The sequence below is a fragment of the Apaloderma vittatum genome, unplaced genomic scaffold (genome assembly GCF_000703405.1).
Source record: "Apaloderma vittatum isolate BGI_N311 unplaced genomic scaffold, ASM70340v1 scaffold7455, whole genome shotgun sequence".
In the NCBI taxonomy this organism is placed as follows: Eukaryota; Metazoa; Chordata; class Aves; order Trogoniformes; family Trogonidae; genus Apaloderma; species Apaloderma vittatum.
The window spans coordinates 26,076-46,675 of record NW_009715400.1 but is presented as its reverse complement, the minus strand read 5'-3'; the positions used below and the strand labels follow the sequence as shown (position 1 = coordinate 46,675).

Below are 20,600 nucleotides of genomic sequence, written 5' to 3'. Positions count from 1 at the left end.
GTAGTCTAGGCAACATAAAGGAAAGCAAACTATAAATAAAGAGGTACATAAATTCTTAAACTAGATAGAGCTGTAGGGGAGAGAAGAGATGGGACTTGCCTTCAAGATGCTACTCCCTCTCTCCTCTATTTCAAGAGATTAATAAAGATATTACAAGGAAGGGAAGCGAGGGAAAGGGAGAAGTTTGAAAGACAAAGGAAGGAAATTAAGTACCTGTAATTTGTCAGAGACAAAGCAGAAAGTTTGTGTGCACATGCGAACAGGTTATGCTGTTAGCACATTCCAGTGATAAGTTATATACATCAAGACTATAAAAAGTATGTGGAAAAGACAAAAGCCTATTAGATCCCAGGAGCGAAAGGCAGAAGTTGATTGTGGGGTTTTCTCCCCGAGGGCGAGCAGAGTGTCAACAGTCTTTCGAATGTGACGAATATCCGACTGCAGGATGTCATACGGAGAGCAGAGGTCAGCCTATCCCGAAGGGCAGCCATTAGAACAGAAAAAAACAGTGCATAAAATTAAAAAGGCAAAAATAGAATGATATTGATAAATAAATCATCACAATATTCTAGCATAAACATGTAGGAATACTTTCTTCCTGGTATTGCCTTAGTCACTAGACATCCCAGCTTTATTTCCTCTAAATTCTGAAGCTATCATATAATATCAGAATGTTAAGACAGAAGAGTTCAGGCCTTCAAATCCTTCCAAAATTATGCCCAGATTCACAAGGGTGAGAAGGCGCACATGATCCAATTATTCCAGTCTGATCTGAACACCTTTGTCCATCTGGGCCTTATTCCAATGCTTAAATGGAACCAGTTATAAAGTCTAACTTTTATAATAGCAAACGGTGGGTTAGAAAGCCTTTAAAAGCACAAGCAGCAGCAGTATGAAGTCTCAAGAAAAAGTACTTAAAGAAACTGTTAGAAGTATGCAAAATTCTCTAACATAATAACCTAAAACTTGGTATTCAAATATAATCTTAAAAGATACCCTGGTATGGCAACAGAAAAAGTCAACACAGCACTAACTATACTTAATTTAATAAAGTTTCTAAACTGAAGAATATGATAGTAAATTGTCTAGGTAGCATTTTAAGTTATTAGCAGGTTAGACTCCTATACTTTTTTTTTTAAGTATCAACGACTTTGTGTAGCAGTTTACTCTAGACTACCTGTACAAAATGAAGTGTAATATGCAATAATATCAATATGCACACACAATATTTGACATTACAATCAAATCAGTGCTTTCAAAATGCAATCTAAGATATATCACTTTACATTGTAAATGAGGCCATACTATCAATAAAGATGGTGAATACTTACTGCATAAAATTTATACGAAGTAAGTAAAAGACCCTGTTTCAGAGGAACACTATGTTTTCCTTTAGTAGCTTTTCAGCCTTGCTTAATGAACTGACAGTACACCCAATAAATGGAGACACGGAAGTTCAAATGTCTGTTTTCTGATAGTGCAAAATTTCAAGGCATAGATGGCAATAACTTAAACTTTAAAATATCTAAAAGGCCCTTCTATCCTGAAAAGTGACTAGTGAAAATCTAGTCACTAGCATGACTAGTGAAGCTAGAACTATCACTCAAATGCAAGGAAAAAAGTGATATTTCTTTTCTCTTACCACAACTAGTTATAGTTTTAATCAGACTCAAAAGCTCTAAAATTTTAGTTTTGTTACTTAGGCCAGCAGATACACGAAGGGCGGAAAACCACTCTGCCTAGCAACAACACTGCTATTTTTACAGTCTTTCTTCAGAATTTTTTCAGCTCAAAATCCTAGTGCAATAATAAACTTCAGTGCAATTCTATTTGTCTGTTTCTCAAGGAGGAAAACCCACACACAGAACAGAACATGCTGATTTTATTCAAAAATGGGATAGGACTAGTACTGTATTTGAGACCACCTACATTCACATCGCTGCTTACCAGAGAAACTAGATTAAGGGCAAACAAACTACTCATGACTATCAACTATGTAATATATTACACTTTTATCAAAGACACCTACGAACCCAGCAAACGTTGGACTAATTTTAAAATAGCATACAAGACTTGATTCCTAATTGTGGCAAATACATCTCAAAAATAAATATCCAAGCTAAACTGAACTTGAATTTATATAAAAAAATGACAGGACCTTAAAGCAAGAACTATTATTATTTTTGTTCAAAAAAACATCCCTGCAGTCAAACGGAGAAGAAAATAATTTCAGAGCTAGAGAAAGAGAGCTGGTAATAGTACTTGCTAACCAGAGATTAGCATACTAAGAAGTATGGAGAACATACAGGAGAAGCCAAAGCATACAAAACCAGCCAACACATGCAGAAGAAACTTCCTACGGGAACTGCCATGCTGTGCTTTAGTGAAATTCAGTGAAACCTGGGAAAGCCTGGAGATATCTCAGAATCACAGAATGTCAGGGGTTGGAAGGGACCTTGAAAGATCATCTAGTCCAATCCCCCTGCCAGAGCAGCATCACCTGTCTGGACATTTTTGCTCATTTTTGTGTGTTCTGTGACAGTGAATAATTTGGTGTTAACATTCACACCTTTTTAAGTAAAATGTTTATTTTGCACCTATTTTAAACTTCTGTGATGTAGGTCTAGATTAAAAAAAAAAAAAAATAGCTTTTCAGTAATGGTGAACAAGTAATTCCACTTAAGTTACTAGAATTTTACAGATGCTGTGAAATGAAAATACCACACTAAAACATGAACAGCATGAAATAGTGAAAAAGTACATGACCTCCACTGCAAATCTCAAAGACAACCAACCAACTGCCCATCGCAAGCACTGCCCTTCTCATCTAGGAGGCTAAAATTATTGCTATGAAGAACTAGAAAGACATACATATATATACTTAATCATTACATTTATGGGCCAACTTTTTTTGTCTGTGAAGCTACATGAGTAAATCGTGCAGCTGCCAAAATCATGCACAAGGAATAGACATGGTAAGACAGAAGTGGAACGACAGAAGCGTAACCGGCTGCTTTGTGTGCACAAACCACCCTCACTCTGCATGCCCCTGCAGTGCCTGTGAAAACAGAGAGCACTTCAAAACCAACCTCCTCAACTTTCAACTTGGGTAGAAAAAGGCACAAGTGAGTTTGCAGAAGCGTGCTAAAGAATGAAGTCTGTAGGGAGTATGCACTCTACTCAAAAAACGCACAAACGAAAGGAGTCTCAGAGCGATGCTTTCAGGGCTTTAACCGGCAGCTCCACTCCACGCTGTTGGTCGAGGACGTTAAATGAGCCCAGAACAAAACGGTGGAGGAAAGAAGTCGTACCTGATAAAACTTACTGCAGCTTCAAGGATGTCTCATGGCGAAACTACGGAGAAGTAACTGATTATGTGAATTGATCAAAAAACAGGTGTAAGTGGCAGTGAAAATACACCTTGCGTTAAACTGAGAAATATAGTTACATCTTCTATCCACCTATTAATTAAAACACTCGACACTATTGGTTGCTTCTTTCACTTTGCTTTGCCAGTTTTAGCACACAAAAGCCTCCTTTTCTTTCTGTTTGCTTTACTTAATGAGCAATGTCCAGACTAACGCAAATCGTATTGATTTTTAGAATAAATCTGGCTGATGTTGCAACACAATGGACCGAATTTTCAGAGGGGGAGGTGAGACACAGTAATAGCTCTTGTTCACAGGAGTCAAAAGTCCCAGGAAGGGGCACAGCAAAGCCTTTTGGATTCTGATCTTCATCTGACAACTTGAGATCCAAAGAGCCATTTCCTACCATCACAATCCTTTCTGTTCAGCATGTGTACAAGTAGCTGACTGAAGTTTTGATGCCTTAACCCTACCTTGTCCCACTAAATCATGCTGCACCTCTACTGACATGCTGGAAACACAGAAGCTCGATGTAACAGAACCTGCTGTAACAACTGGCTGTGGAAGATTTCATTTTATCATTACCTTCTGTCAACAAAAGTTACCATTTTAGTAATTATCATGATAACTTAAGTCTTTTTTTTTCAAGCTATATGAAGACTGACAATGTGTGCCTGTGTATGTGGGAAAAGTATTTTTTTTTTATTTTTTAAATAACTATCTCTGACCTGAAGAGGGTTCATAAAGGCACAAAAGATGCTCAAGTGCCTAAACTGCTGAGATATTACACTAACGTAAGTTGCGAATCTTGAAAATTAGTGTCTTCATAAAAAGAACTTCTGCATTTTGGCACACAAACGCTGGAAACACTTTCTTCAATTTCTTTCTTGACAAAATGCTTAGAAGCTCCTACTTCTAATACACCATGTTTGTTCAGAATTGAGAACTAGAAGAAATGTAGACCAAAACTTCTAACTTTTGCCTTTCAAATAACATATTGCATTTACAGCTTTGTTCTAGTCTAAATCTCACTTGTAATAAAGCATCATTCAGCCCACCACAAATCAGTTTTGTTTTTCCTTTTGATGAGAGTATTTGTTAACATTATGGAAAGAATAAGAAAGCATAAGAAAAAAATGCTCTGTAATACAGATTACCAAGAATAACAGCTACCAAGAATGAAAGCTAAGGCTTAATTGAGTTATTGATTTGCAAGTTAAAATGGGAAAGTCTACTTCCTTAGAATCAGCATTCATAGTAGTACCACTCATAGTAGTACTATTCATACTAGTAGCACTACTAGTACTCATACTAGTAGCAATGTGGCAACTGAGAAGTTGAATAAAGGTATACTAATATTTTTGTTTTTATGAAAGAGCAGTTGAAACCAAAATACTCCCACAAATTCACATACTCATGGAATACTCATGGAATAATAATTCAGACTCTCTTTATCATTTTTAATACCTCTGGGATGTCACTAAAAAGTGTAAAACTGCCTTAGAACTGGTACATTTGAAACTTTGGAGGACCAAAGAAAAAATAAATTAAAAAAAAGCTTTATTTTTTATACTCAGGAAGTGTGAGAGGGTGGGTGCAATATAGGTGGACTGGGAAAGCACCCCCTGTGATGTCAGTAGTGGGTTCTTATGACATTAAAAACCTACTCTGGTGAATGGCACCATCCAAATATTGCCCATGATTCTGAAAAACTGCAGTAGGACAGGTATCCCCTACTTATTTATCACACATCTACTGCCACTTGCTCATTCAAACCTGTATCAGCCAAAACGTAGGGGTGTTCATCATTCTATTGCTATTTCAGAAGGGATGAGGCAATTACACAAGTTTTTTTCATTAATAGTGTAAAACAAAGTCTTCTTTTGTACTTTTCTAAGGGACAAAGATTGCACCTTTTCTGTCATATACCTCCTGAGGGGCACGACAGACAGTTTTGGAACCTTCAGGCTTTCACATGCTTACCTGTCACCATCCCTTTCTCACATCAAACCAAAATTTTAGGTTGTCTCAAAAAAAAGGATCACTTACAAACATCTTTGATAAGGATCTACAGAAAAAGTTAGCACCAAAGTTGGACACAAGTCGATTGTCCTGCAATTCTCACAGTTTTGATAGCCCGTCAGTGCAGTATGAGCCTTGCTATTTAGTTTCTTATTAAAGGGTCAGAACCATAGGTTTACGCACACCTTCTGCATGTGATCCAGCACATCCCTTCTGCAGGTGGAGCATCATATGACCATTAACAGGAAGTAATTTCAACATGTCACCCACTCTCACCTGGCAGGTACTGGCTTTCAGAGTCATCTAAGTACCAGGGTGTTATAAAGAGATGCTCACGAGTCTGAATTTTGTGATTCTTTGGTCAAGATGCCAACTCCTGATACTCGTTATGACGCATTTGGATACGGATGTCAATTGCATTTTTCTACGCTTGGATGAAGCTTCCCAGGATTGTTCTGGGGAAAGTAATTTTAACCCAATGATTGAATGTTGAAAGTCACAGAAGTTAGAGACCGTGCACATCAACACAGCACAGTGATTACTTTGCCATTTTCTTGGTTTCAGTTTACATTATTTGACAGGTTATTATTCTAAACCTGTGGAGTTCAGGAAATACCATGTACTCTATTCTGTTCCATAAATAACTGAAAACAAACCAACAGGAACTACGACGATTTTCAATCCTTAAAAAAACACGCAGCAGATTTCATGTTAAATCTCAGGAACTAAACATAGACAGTAAACAGTACCACAGAAAAGCCTAATACCTACGGGAGTTAGGAACCATAAGTAGAACCTATCGCCTTCCCATAAGATGTTTATTTTAAAAAGGAAATAATTCACTGACATCTTTCCACTGGTTTACGCAGAAGTAGAAAAGAATATATTCAGCGTACTTATTTTAATAAAAAAATATTCTACTATATTCTACACTAATTTGTATGGAACCATTAAAGAGGAGGGGTTATAAATATCTAAAAATGTCTATTCACTGAAAACAAAAAGGTATTTATCCAGAAAGCTTACTTACAGGAATCAAAATTAAATAATACTTTGAGTAAAGATAGCTTACACATCTGTAACATGACACTGGAAGAACGTTTGTAAATATTTCTGGTTTATTGCCTTTTCTGAAAGATCTCTTGACAACAATGAATACAGGTCTTGGCCTTTTCTATGCCAAAAGGCTATACTCAGAAAAACCTGACTTGTGTTTTAATTCATTGAATAATTTATGAGCAGAAGACAATGAATTCTGGAGCAATTTTACAAACACACTCCATGTCTACAAGCCCACAGCACTGAGATTCTGATCATCCTTGCAGTGAAATTTTAACTTTCATATGAAATCATTCTAACATAATGAATAACATACTCACAAGAACTAAATCAACCCTTACAACTTAAGAGTCCCACCTCACTACACTGAATTTTCAAATTAAATTTATGAACCACCACTTCTTGGAGCTGTAAGATAAAAGCCTCTTCCTCAAAATTCCCACGAATAGCAAAAGCGATCTGATATTTTTGCTGCCTTCCAAATCATGTGTTAAAATATACATCAAATATAAATAATTCAAACTGGAATTATTTCCCTGTGCGAAATCTCTGCATTATGATCTGTTCCCCAAGGGAGTGGTGAGGGAGATACATACAAAATATCCTTTTGTTTCAGCATTCTTGAATCACAGGCTAAAAAGAACTGGGGTTTCATTTTACCGTTAGGTTTAGGCAACAGCGAAAATACATCACGCAATTTTGATGTATTCAGATTACAAAGACCTTGGGTAACACTTTTACTTTCTTTTGAGGGTCATGTATTTCACTTTTTCTTAATATGTACTTCTAGATCGTATGGGAGTCTTTGAAATATTCCCAATACAACTCCAGAATTCATTACATTAGTTATAAAGATATTTTTCCTTATTATTATGAGAAGAAATTACATGATGAATACCGCAATTCTTAAATCACAAGCAGAAAATATGAAGCACCATAATTTCCCTATTTCCAACCATTTCCCTATTTCCAACTTCTGAAACGCTTTTATCTATATTACGGAACCTTACTCACACATACTTTCCATACTCCACACACAGAATATGGTTTTCTTCATATCACTGCAGAAGTATTTCAGTATAAGAGATGAGTGTGTTAGTCACTTTTACAATGCATACAACAGAGTAGTTAATATTGATAAAAAATAAAGAAAATGAATAAATAAAATGAAGTTCATATTTGAAAAGCACTAAGTAAATAATTTCTGCTGTAGAATGAAAACAAATAGTGAACTTTTGCCTAATAATGTACTACCTAATTACTATATCCTTACTTATTTTCCATGGTAAAGATAACAAGATATCGGGGATAATACTGAATTACTAATTTAAGACAAAAGTAGTAAATTTTAAGAGCTATGACATGAGTTGCTTAAACGCACTATAGTATTAAATCACATTACTTAGATACATTTTTAAGTATATGTCTTTTATTGCTGAAAAACTATAGTAAATAAAGTTATTCTTCATCTTTAACGTAATTGATGTGTTTTGCATTTTTGATCATCTAGAAATGACAGACTTAATTAAATTACCTCTGGTATCCCCAGTTTTCTACATGCATCCAGAAAATTTTCCACGTTTCTCCTGCATTTGGCCATGCTAAGTTTAGGCTGTAAAACCAAGAAAAAGTAGTTTATGGCAAAAAGAAATAAAAAATATTAATTCAGCCAATTCAGCTATTGCATTGTTCTTGTCCTGATGCACCATTTCCATATTTGTCCTGAAAATAAGGCATAAAATTCAGCTGAACTTTTTTTTCTACTACACTCAAAACATCATGCCTACAAATACAATCTGACTACATAAGTTTTGGCTGCCATGTGTGTCATCAGCACCTTTAGGTCTTTACCTGTGAGGTTCTAAAACCTGCCTCTTAGGATGTTTTGTGATAAACAACATTGATTTTCTGGACAGCAAGTAAATCTGTGAAGACTTTCAACACACATAATGGAGAACAGACTTATGTAATTAACAGGCTCTTTTTAATTATTTTTTTTATGTACTCACAAATGTCTAGTAACAATACACAATTTTAATGTCTCTGATACTGTAGAATTTCAATTACTTCCATAATTTGTCTCAGTCTGGACTATGCACCAGATACTTACAGAAATGTTACTAAAACCCCTCCCCCAAACAACTCTCTATTTTACTTTTTCAATGCAAGATGCAAAACAATGGTAATTCCTGAATATCCACTTATACCAAGAACACACTATAGTTGCAGTGACTTTAAAGAACTGATTTCCTAGGCTAAAGGAATTTGAATTATGGAATCATGGAATGTGTTGGGATGGAAACGACCTTTAAAGGTCATCTAGTCATCTTTCACTAGATCAGTTGCTCATAGCCCCATCAAGCCTCACCTTGAATGTGTCCAGGGATGGAATTTCCACCACCTCTCTGAGCAACCTGTGCCAGTGTCTCACCACTCTCATTGTAAGGAACTTCTTCCTAATATGTAATCTAACTCTACCCTCCTGTAGTTTAAAACCATTGCCCCTTGTCCTGTTGCTACACACCCTTGTAAGCAGTCCCCCCCCAGCTTTCCTGTAGTCCCCTTCAGGCACTGGCAGGCCACTATAAGGTCTCCCCAGAGCCTTTTCTTCTCCAGGCTGAACAATCCCAACTCTCTCAGCCTGTCCTCACAGAGGTGCTCCAGCCCTCTGATCATCTTTGTGGCCTCCTCTGGACCTGCTCCTACATGTCCATGTCTTTCTTGTGCTGAGGGCTCCAGAGCTGGACACAGCATTGCAGGTGAGGTGTCACCAGAGCAGAGCAGAGGGGCAGAATCACCTCCCTCGACCTGGTGCCACGCTTCTTTTGATGCAGCCCAGGATGTGATTGGCCTTCTGGGCTGCAAGTGCGCATTGTTGGTTCAAAGTCTCTTTCAGGTAAGAGATCATCAATATAAAATTGAAACAAAATAAAAATGGGTTTAAAACATTTGGGGTTTGGAATAGAAAACACCAGGAGATTTTTACCTTTAGAAATCCAAACAAACCAGCAATGGAACTTAAATTTTTGCTCCAGAAATTCAAATTTGCATATTTGGCAGTTTAGTGCTTTTTACCAAAGAATCAAACAACAGCAAAAGAAACTCCACTACATCATCTGAAAAAATGTCTTAAGGTCTGTCTTCTTGAAAGTTTTTACAGATTGCCTCTGAAAGCCATAAGCTATTCTCAGAATCAAGTATTAGGCTGTACATGGCTATATTTATTAATGTGAACATTCAAAAAAACCCACCCCAAAATACCCCAAACAAAAAACAAGGCAGACAATCTCTAAACTAAAACCATATAAAAACTGCTTCAGAACCAGACTGGTTTCAGAAAGCTGAAGCAATGACTTCTCCAAGATAGAGAAACCACTAAGAAAATCAAGTATCAAGAAATGCACACACAGAGATTACACTGATTTTATGTCTTGACATCTTCAGGTCCTTAGGTTTGGCAAGCCAATATTAAATCATTACAGAGTGTGTTTCTGATCCATTCTGTATGAGACTAAAGGAATAATTTCTACATTTAGCCCAACAAGAAGAATATGCTAATAACTGCTGTAAGTACTTTAGCAACATAACATCTGTTAGGCTAGGCACTGCTGAAATTAATGCTAAAGTTAATATTGTCAGACATTGTTAGAGATTAATGGTTGGACTTGATGATCTTGAAGGTCTTTTCCAACCATAAGGATTCTACGATTAACCTCCTATTTTTTCACCCAACAAGCAAGGGGATAATTTTCTTTTTAAAAGGGTTTCCTTGATTAAAATATTGTAATCATATATTTTCTTACTGTACTGAAGAAAAAGAGCATTATGAAAAAGCATCTGATCAGTTGCTAGATCAGAGAGAGGCAGAACTTTTTTCTACATATATATATATATACCTAAATTTATGTACACGTGAATTTGTAATAACGTATATGTTGCCCCTAACAGCAAAGAACATTAACCAAACCTGTATGTAACCAAATATCATTCGGCCATACGACAGTAATTTTTTTTTTTACTATCTCTCCCCTACACTTCCACGCAAGAAGAAACTTTCAACTTACAACTGCTGGTGAAGGTACATGAATACTTCCTACAGATCGAGGGCGAACATGATTTACTAAGTGGCAGAGAACTACACCATCCATCAGAGCAGACCCCAAGTCTTCAGGCAAACAAATCTTTAGCCTTGTTTCAATGTTCTGCAAATGAAGAACAGAGGCATACTTTAATATAGAAATGGATGAAGGGGAAGAAAAGGGAATATACATCCTTACCTTCTCCTATGCTGTAGACACAGTAGCTAGTTTTGGTTTACCAAAAACACACTTCCTTTATATAATTCTTTAAAAAACAACCTCCTCTACCCTTTGTTGTTCATCGAGTTACGTAAACTTCTTTAAAAGAACTCGACGCTTCAAATGCTGCTGTTGTAATATGCACTTATTTTTATAGATGCATATAAAACACATGCATGAAAACAGCCACGTGATTGCACTACATGGACTCCTTCCTTTCATCATCCCCTAAATCTTCTACTTACCCATCTCAAATTTTCTTTAGCATCAGCACTTTGATTCAGAACTACATTGTGTTAATTACTGTACAAGCAGAGTTTCAGTAGCCTAAAACCTGATTAGGAAGCATTAGAGTGATAAGAAAGAGAATTTTTGGGTACTTGTTAAGTAGAATTCTTTTCAATGAGACTTTAGTTCCACATTACAAAATAAAATACTTTGAAAATATTTGAGAATTTTTCCAGGTTAAAAATAAATCAAAACACAACTGCAGTATGATTGTTACATATGATAAGTTTCCTAAACTGTGCTCTGATCTTGAAAACATTCCAACACTATACTTAGAGCTGTGCTTTAGATTAACTCTCAGAGGTAATTAATTCTATTATCTTAAAACAGGTATTTCTTATTCCTAGTTGAACCTCCTTAATGTCATTACTCTCTATTAATACATTACCTTAATCTACGCTGCGTGATTTAGACAAAAATAGATTATTCTCTTTAGAACCAAAGGAGAGTGTAGGTTGGAAAGAATTTCTGAAGGTCACCTGGCCTAACAAATTTCAAGTGAGATCAGAGCCTTGGTTAGTTAAGTTCTGAATATCTGCAAGGAAGGAGATCCCACAAAATGTCCAGGCAATGTTCTTCAGTGTTTCACCACTCTTACTGCAGAGAACTTTCTCCTTAAAGCTACTTGAAATCTCTTTCTCTGTGATATGTGCCACTGCCCCTCAGTCTTTCACTGTGCACCTTTGAAAATCCTGGCTTTATCTTCTCTACTATTACCCTTCAGGCAGCTGAGGATGGTCATATGATATACTCAGCACTCTCTTCTCCAAGCTAAAGAAATCCAGCTCTAAGTTTCTTCCTCGCATGTCCTTTGTTTGGGTGCCCTCACCATGAAGCAGCCACTACTGAATTCGCTATGGGGTTTCTTTATATTTTCCCAGTTTTTCTTTTACTAGACACACTATTCAGGTACTTGTATGTGTGGTTTCACAAATGCCAAACGGTAGAATTCACCACATGCACAAATACAATGCTTTGTTTTGTAACTGCATTAACTCATAAATTAAAAAACTTTTTTTGTATATACATATAGAAAGAATACATTTTGAGACTGTTTTCCAAATCTGCTACAGACAGGTTTATATAAATTAATAAATTCAAAATTCCTTCTCTTAAAACATTGATTTGCCTGTTGAAAGATTATTCAGTATAGATTGGGCTGCATTTTTTTTATGAGCACAGCGTACCTACAGCTCTAGTTCAAAGCCATTTCCTGTTGGAGTTCACAGTTTGAGACCAGATTTAATTAAAATCGAAGACTTCAAGAAGCAGATTAATTCTCTTTCAATTTTGTCATCACTGAAGAACCTCTCTTTTGCAAAAATGATCCACTCTACAGCAACACACAATCTGTTCTGCCTAGCATGTCAAAAGGATTGAGTATTCATCTTTAGAGTGACAAAAAAATCAACTAGCCTTTCTTGCTAGACTCTATTGCTCAAGTGTAAGTGCCAACTCACTCTCGAGACGATAACTCCCTGAAGTGACTGTGGATGTATACAAAATTAAATGGAGGAAAAACAAATATCTCTGATGCAAGTAGTTTTATGAAATGGAATAATTTCTGCCAAAACACACCATTCTAAAGAAAAAGGAGGAATGCATGGAAGAAGCACCAATGACCAATAGGCATCTCAAGTGAAACGGCTGAGCTCAAGGTAACTGTGGATTTAAATTTATAAATAAAGACCTGATACTGTAATAGCTGTTCCTTCTTGTTTAGTGCTCAACTTGGGTGCAGTTCAGGCTGCAGGTCCTGTGGAGTCTCATCAAATTCTAACATACCATGAAACAATACAAGAGCAAAATATATGAACAGATATGTGTATTCAGTAAGTATGAACTTAATGACTTGCATCTTCTGGGCTATTTTCTTTTACAGCACATAATGAGACAGTCTGGAGGTTACTTCTCTCACTAAAGGACCCAGTATACCAGCGCAAACTTTACCAGCTTGAAAAATCCCACTATGTGCTTCCAAACAGGGCCATCCTTGTAGTTTCTGTCCTTGACTTGTAGTCAAACTTCTCACAGGAGACACCAGAACTTTGATTTCAGGGCACAATGCGTCAGGGTCAAGGCAATAAAGGGCAGTGCATGGAGCTGAAGGTCAGTACCACATTAAACCATTATTACTGGTAATACCTAATACAGCGTAGAGAGATCCTCATTAAGTCCCCGTGATCATGCCTGATGTGATTAATAACCTTGATCTACTTTTCGCTGTGAGGATTATCTGCATTAACGCACAGGCAGGAACCCCGAGGACATGAGTTTTAGGAACAATTACTTAGGGACTTGCTACATTCTTGTAACTCAAAAAAAATATAAAAAGCTGTGCTAGTGCTGCTGATTAGACTATGCTCAGAACTGCATCCTAGTGCAGTTTATTATCACTACTTCCATTTCTTCTCCAGTACCAACAAGTCTGTCCCAGCTAATTCCTGCATCTTGTCCTTCTGGCATCACCCAAGTTTAGATCTGGCAATATGTTACATTCGATCAGCAACGTCAAAATCTTCGACAAGATCAGTTTTGTTCGAGAATTCAGTAAGGCAGAATAAGGTCAATCCAGACTTGAAATAGGTAAGGACATGAGGTAAGAGAATAAAGATCTGAAAGTCCTCAATAGTTCTATATTAAACAACTCACCTTTTAAATACTGTTTGACAAAGAGGAAAACAGTGAACCTGCTTGCTTTAAAATTAAATAATACATGACATGCTATTTAATATAAATGCATAATTTTGGAATTAGTCATTCCATGAAGCTAACAACATAAGAACAATCTTGTCATTTGTTTACAATATCGAAGTCCTGTCACACTTTCAGGATTTGTACTGTGTTCAAGAATGCAACAATACCATCTTTCCTGTCAGTAACATAATTGGAAACCTTCACAGATTCAGGCTCACAACACTCCTTGCAGCAAAGGTTGTGATTTTCTTTTGGATACAAATACATGTCACATAGTGATACCTAGGTACTAGCTATGTAATGAGCTCTAGTGTCTATATTCAAGACAATATGTTATAAAACTATCCTGTATATTCAGATCTTCACGTGATAAATATTCATTTAACTTCTAAGAAAGCTGTTTCAAGCATCAGTTATCTGCTTGGGAAAAAAAACCCCCACAAGTTTCTAACTTCAGCTTTAACGAATAGATTTCATAATGCTTTTTACTTAGTACACTGAAGATTTATCCAGCTGTTAGGAAATTGTTTCTAGACCTCTCAGTCTCTTAAGTGATCCTTTATCCTTTCTGATCAAATTGAAGAAATTGATCATTCCAGCAGTGCAAGGCATGCTATTTAACTGTATGTCATTCAGGTAACTCCCATTATTATTTCCCTTTTTCACAAAACCTTTCCTAAAGTACGGATATCTGACCATGATAAAGCACTTCAGGAACAGTCTCATCAATGTGATTTGCAAAAGTAATGTTGCCTCATTTAACCTTTTAAAAATTGTTCTACTTAAACAACTTACTCAAAGAAAATTTTAAAAATGCATTCCATTAGCACAAATTAATTCTACCAACACTCACATACCTCACGTAGCTGTTCCACAAGCTCTCTCTCTTCTCTCATCTGCTCCATTTTCCTTCGAATTGTAAACTGTGGGTCTATTGATTCCAAATTTCTTTGTGGTCTTAAGAACACTGTGATTTTAAAACAAGACAAATTTTAGTTTAGAAACAAACACCTTGATTTATTAACTTATAAATGAAGCAAAGTCCTTAGGCAATGCCTCCAGCAACAACTTAGAAAATTTCTCTGTCCTCAAGAGGATAGAAAACTTTGATCTTGGATTACCACTATAAATAGTTATTTTTTGGATATTGCTTTGAATGGCATCCTGCACCATCAACGGAATGGATAGTTTTTCAACTGAATGCTAACCTCAACAGGCAAGTTTTGTCAAACCATTAAGCATCGTCACCGTCCCTTAGAGATTCTGATCTGCACAACACTTTGTATGTACCATGGCAGGAAACACCTTTATTCTTTTAAGCAGAACCTTCTCCTACAAGATGCTGAATTGTGCAAGAAGTTGTGACAAGCATCTTCCTACACAGGACAAATTGCTTACTAGATAAGGTTATATTAAAAAAAAATAAATAAAAAATTACCCACTAAAGACAGACTAATGTAGGCAGACTTATCCATTCAGTAAATCTGCCTACATTCAACTGTCATATCGCAAAAGCAGCATCGCACGAACTCTCACAGCACTCCCTCCCACCAGTCCTGTCGACTGTATCACTTTGCCCACATACACTTCCTTGAAATAATTACATGAAATCTCTGCATATATGCACCTCCACACTTCTTTTTATTGGTACCAAGGACTGCTTTGAAAGTCTTGGAAGAACAAGAGGATGTATATTTAAAACATAACTGCCACCTGTTTGCCACTCAAATTATAGGCCAACTTGATTATTATGGAAAATTATACTGCTTAAAAGAAAGAAGTGTTTTATATCATTACTTTTGCACCTCTCTCCTCAATGCAACACGAAACTCTAAGTACCAATTAATGGGGTGGAAAGTACAAAGCCTAGAAACCTTTGTTTTTACATACAGCTACTGCTTAGTCTTAATTCTGTTCATTTAAGTTTGTTAAAGAAAGAATAATTTCTAGGTCAGTAAGTAACAAGACAGAAGAGAGGAGCCTTTTGTTTTCTAAAGGGCACATGAGAAAATTGGAAGCATATGAATTGCCAACAGCATCTACCAGAGGAGTAAAAAAAGATTAATTACTCTTGACTGTAAGAAAGACGCACATGAGTGTAATCACAGTAATTCTGATGTTCCATTAAAAATTGAGGGACATCAGTAATTTTATTTAGCTTGTAATTTGGGTAATAGGCTGAATTTTAATAACTAGTTCTCAAAACATATAACAAAGTCAGATATTGAACCTTCAGCAGAAGGAAATTTTGTGCACATTCTGACTTAAAGTAAACTGCTAATGAAGCTCCCAAATCAATGCAGGGTCAATATACAAAACTGTACCCTGTAACATCTAAGGCTTATATAAATCAGACACAGTTTCTGCACATGAAATATTTTAAAATCTTATGCAAACTTAGTCACTAGGAATCTCAGCTAACTGTAAGCAGGTTGCTTAAGTAACAAAATCAACAATCTAAGGTACTTCTCTAGCCAGAGGGACAGACAGATACCACCAATGGCAGTTTAACCAACATGCAGTAGTTCTTTCCCTTATTTACTAAAAAAATACCTTAAGGCAACAATCTCCTTACACAGCCTTAGGCTACTTATCTGAGGCATCAGGACAGAATAAGCTATGACCAGTTACCAGACTCTCTTCCTTCCACTACTTGACTCACACAGAGTCAGTTTTAACTTTTCACAGGCAACTAAAATTTGCTACATTGCTGTTAAATCAGTAATTTCAGGAAATGTCACATTAAAGCCTATTTATTAAACAAAACTGATTTTAAATAGAACACCTAAATATTTGAGTTTTATGTTAGTAAACTCTATCCTTTTTAACATCACCAGAAATCCCACTGGCAGAGCGGGAGAGCATCCTGCAGAGAGTCTGCAGGACTGAGAACTGCAGATATTGCCTGCAGCTGGGCTCCCTTTTCCAGGTGGACCGCATAGCTTCACCAGTGTTGCCACCCAGAAGGACCTGTACCCAGGTGCACACATCATAAATAAAAATATTCATTACACTGACCTCCCACATATAGTGTGAGAGTAGTAGAGCCATACCTCCAGATGCAATAGGACCACAGTTGTATCGACTTTTAATCCTTGCCTTTGCAGAAGACAAATGGCAAGCTTGGAATAGAACTCTATTTCCAAAGCACAGTGTCTCAACAGATACGTGCTTCTTAATATTTTGTAGAGAGGCATACAAACAACTATGACCGTACATACCCAGACATACAAAGGCTGTTAACAGCTCAAACTACTGTTGTTATGAAGTATAACAACCCGTACACCTGATTTAATTGCACCATTTCAAAAGCATTACCTACATTGGTACAATTCTGCTAGAAGAACTTAGATATGGCATAAATTAAACCGTTAGAAATATTTAAAATGTTACTTAACAGATCGCGTGGTAAATCATATAGCTTAGAATAGCTACAACAACAACAACAAAATCACGTCCCGAGTTTTCCAAGTGGAGAAACTCCTACCCAGGACTCATTGGAGGCTGCTCCTAAATCTTTAAGAGGTGAAATAAAAATCTCCTATCATATTTATTAAAAACTGTAGTTGCAATTCCTAAGATTTCCATTTTAGAAATAGCTCACTGTACAGCTCTAATAATTGAGGTTTGCTGCCTCTCACTGATGAAATACCTAGATAAAACCATACCTGAAGAGTAATACCACAGTTAAACGGTATTTAAATGCCACTGTAGCTTTATTAGCAGCAGCCACATTTCAAAGATTCTCTACGAAAGCTTTAGTCTCCGTATTTATGTTCCATTTTGCAAGAGTATTATCATGAACTTCAGTTTGGACACAGCCATCTTTAGCATTTACTAAATCAATATAAATGTCCTAAAAACTACTTCCTTCTGATTTCAGGCTCCAAAAATCTGTTAACAAAAAGTAAGTATCAACATTACTTATTCGGCTCCACTCACGAGCAAGAGAGACATTCCACAATGAAGAAATAGGCAGGCTAATCTCAAGGGAGTGGGAAACTACAATTAAAAGTTTCTAAATAAAATAAGTTTAACTGATTAATAGACTCACAAGCATTAGTTAGAGAAGTTTCAGTTATATACTGAATTTCAAGAAAAATGTTTCAATACAGGAAGTTTTGGCAGCCCCGAATGTTTCTTGCTTCTCTGCATTACACGCATTTTCCAGCAAGGGGAGCCCGTAACTCACACACACTCGAAGGTCTAATTTTTTCTATCTTTCCAATAGCACCTTTCTCCTTTCTGAATCCTTGGTCAACCAAAGTTATTATGTACTTATTCCAATAATTCTTTTTAAAAGTATTTTGTACAAGTCTCAACGACTTAAATCTGTAATAGTTAATAATGCAATAGGTATTTCACATATCACAGTCAAGGACAAACTTCCTTCTCAAAAATTTCATTTTTATACTGATTTACAATGCACAGAGCTGCACTATTTATAGCATGTCAAGGAATTTAGTGTCCTGAGTACTTAGTTTGACAACATTATCCTTCAGGTAAACAGCAAAAATATTTAAGCTGACTAAAAATAACAGACAAAAAGAAGGCTGGGCTAATGATGGGCAGAGATGAAGTCAGGCTAAAAGCTTACAGTTAGATTTCACTTTGATTGATTTATTCAATCCAAATTGAAGTAGCAGTGAAGTTATTACAGAGTCATTTTCTAAACGAACGTCTCCCCTTATAACTTCCCAGAAATTCTAGACTTGTCCTCCTCTATTACAAAGCTGTTGTCAGTTACACTGAAGAAGATGCCAAGTATTGAGATGGTACATTGACATAGAACATTTCTCTATCAAAGGCTACACCTATACCAGCGAGTCACACAGGGCTGGTGCATGGATCCTCAGCAAAGGCAGCTTTAACGCAGCCATCCTGTTTTGGAAAGTAAGAGTGCTTTCACACTGTGCCAACTAACCCCAGTGCCAGAGGACGGTCTCTGGTCCGTTTTACTTCCTACCATAGGAAGACAAATTTTAGCTAATAAACTCAGACCCAGGTAACAGGCTCTAAACAGAAAGGCAACTGGCCTGATTAATAAAAATAGTTGCCAAAGCATTTTTCTGTTGTAACAGCCCAAGGTGAGAAACACTAATATTTGCATTTGGCTTAAGATTTGACATCTGTCTGTTCCAAATGCACACGCTAGCCTGTACTGTTTGCTTCATCCAGAAGACTAAAACATTAACAATTCTAGATAAACAGAGATCAAACACTGGACTGATTGAAGCACCTTTAGCTTTTTCTGTTAGAACATTGACCAGTGAAACATCAAGTCAGCTTCACAGCATCAGATTTTAAGCTTACCATTACCACAATTCTTATATTCCGTACCAATTTCCTTTATGGAGCCGATTCCTTACATATGCTGTCTTCTGTGATTTTATAATCGAGAACAGTGAGTATTGTCAAGTAATGAACTGAATGTAGGTGTTCTAACTGTTGGCATTTATCACTCGAGATGTGTGGTCTTGGTTTCTATATGAGGCTTTTCAGAGTTTCATTGCCTTCCAATACTTAAACACTCTTCTAATCTAGGGCAACTAGAAGAACAACAGTCCAACTTTAACAAAAAAATACATCTTCCTATCAAGTACTTATAATGGTTTTATTGTCTATGTTCTGTTTCCTACACCTGACATTTAACTACAAATGTAGTAGATGACTCTGATAGCCCATACACGGCTGGTTTTGCTTATCAGTGCCAATATTCTGTGTACTATGACAATAACGCCTTGCAGAAAAACAAAGCAGAAGTAGTAACAACATCCACTAATGTAACTGGCCTTCACTACCCACAGAGGAGTTTGATAGCTTACTAACAGTTTCTGCTTAGCTGTTTCAGATTTCTTTCTTCAGAGATTCCTCTTTTAATTTAGTTATGCACCTGCATCAGTAACTGCAGGAGGGAGGCAGGATATTTTTATTATCAGTCAGTATTTATCAAAAAATATATTAAAAAATGTAGAAAAGACAGTAGAAAAATTAATTACTGTTTGAATATAACTTTTATAAACCATTGAAAGTAAAGCAAGTAAATAAATCTGCATTGGAAATAGTTCTTGGATGGGTATCATGGGTTGTTTTCCCAGACTTGAAAACTGTGGTACTCTTCACTTATTTACTTCTGATAGACATAATCTACAGTAAATCAATGTGCATCCTCTAAGGTATTTATTCTTACAAACACCCTCTCGGGAGTATTTTCTTTCATAGCCCCGTGGGGCATTTGTCTTATATTCAGGCTTCTGAAAACACAAAATGAAGTAAATTATATATGGAACACCTACCATTGTCACTGTCTCCTTCAGATGGGATACTGTAGCTAAAGTTGTCCCATGTTTGTGCCTGTGTAAGTGTGTTGAAGGAGATAGGAGGAAGACTGAGGGATGGGTCTGCTGGAGGGGAGTGATAGCCAGCCCAGCCATGGTGGTATAAGGACCAGAGGGGAGATAAAAGGGGGCAGCAGCATCTCATATATGGCATTAGGATTGTATGGCAATGACAAAGATGTAATTCAAAGGTGATTAATACAAAATGCATAATTTTTGAGAAAAGAATGAAAGATGGTGCAGAATAAAAAGAATTAAAAGTTATATGTTAGTACTTGCAAATCATACATCATATGCGCAGTTAAGGCTGTTAAGCTTAGCAATATCATTGTAACCATAGCACTTCACACTACTTGTTTACAACCAAGTTTTAAGAAAAAGTACCCATAGATTTTACATTGTAGCCTGACAAAAAATTTGACTCTAAGTCAGAAGGTAAACAAGTTTCAAAGAAGGAGTTGTGAAGTTGCAGCAATGGAAAGCTCAGAGAATAAGAATTTTTGGTAACTATGTAATAAGAACACTTCCTC

General features: G+C 36.4%; 1 protein-coding gene across 1 annotated transcript in view; it reads right to left on the bottom strand.

Annotated features, from left to right (window-relative positions):
- Positions 1-264: 264 nt before the first annotated feature.
- The window catches only part of LRCH1 (leucine-rich repeats and calponin homology (CH) domain containing 1), a gene marked incomplete at its 5' end in the record, with an annotated part of 45,298 nt that continues 24,962 nt past the window's right edge, over positions 265-20,600 (bottom strand). The window contains 4 exons of the mRNA XM_009869127.1: positions 265-471; positions 7,984-8,061; positions 10,514-10,651; positions 14,590-14,699. Of these exons, the coding sequence (XP_009867429.1) occupies positions 265-471; positions 7,984-8,061; positions 10,514-10,651; positions 14,590-14,699 (533 nt within the window). The remainder of the gene's footprint in view (positions 472-7,983; positions 8,062-10,513; positions 10,652-14,589; positions 14,700-20,600) is intronic.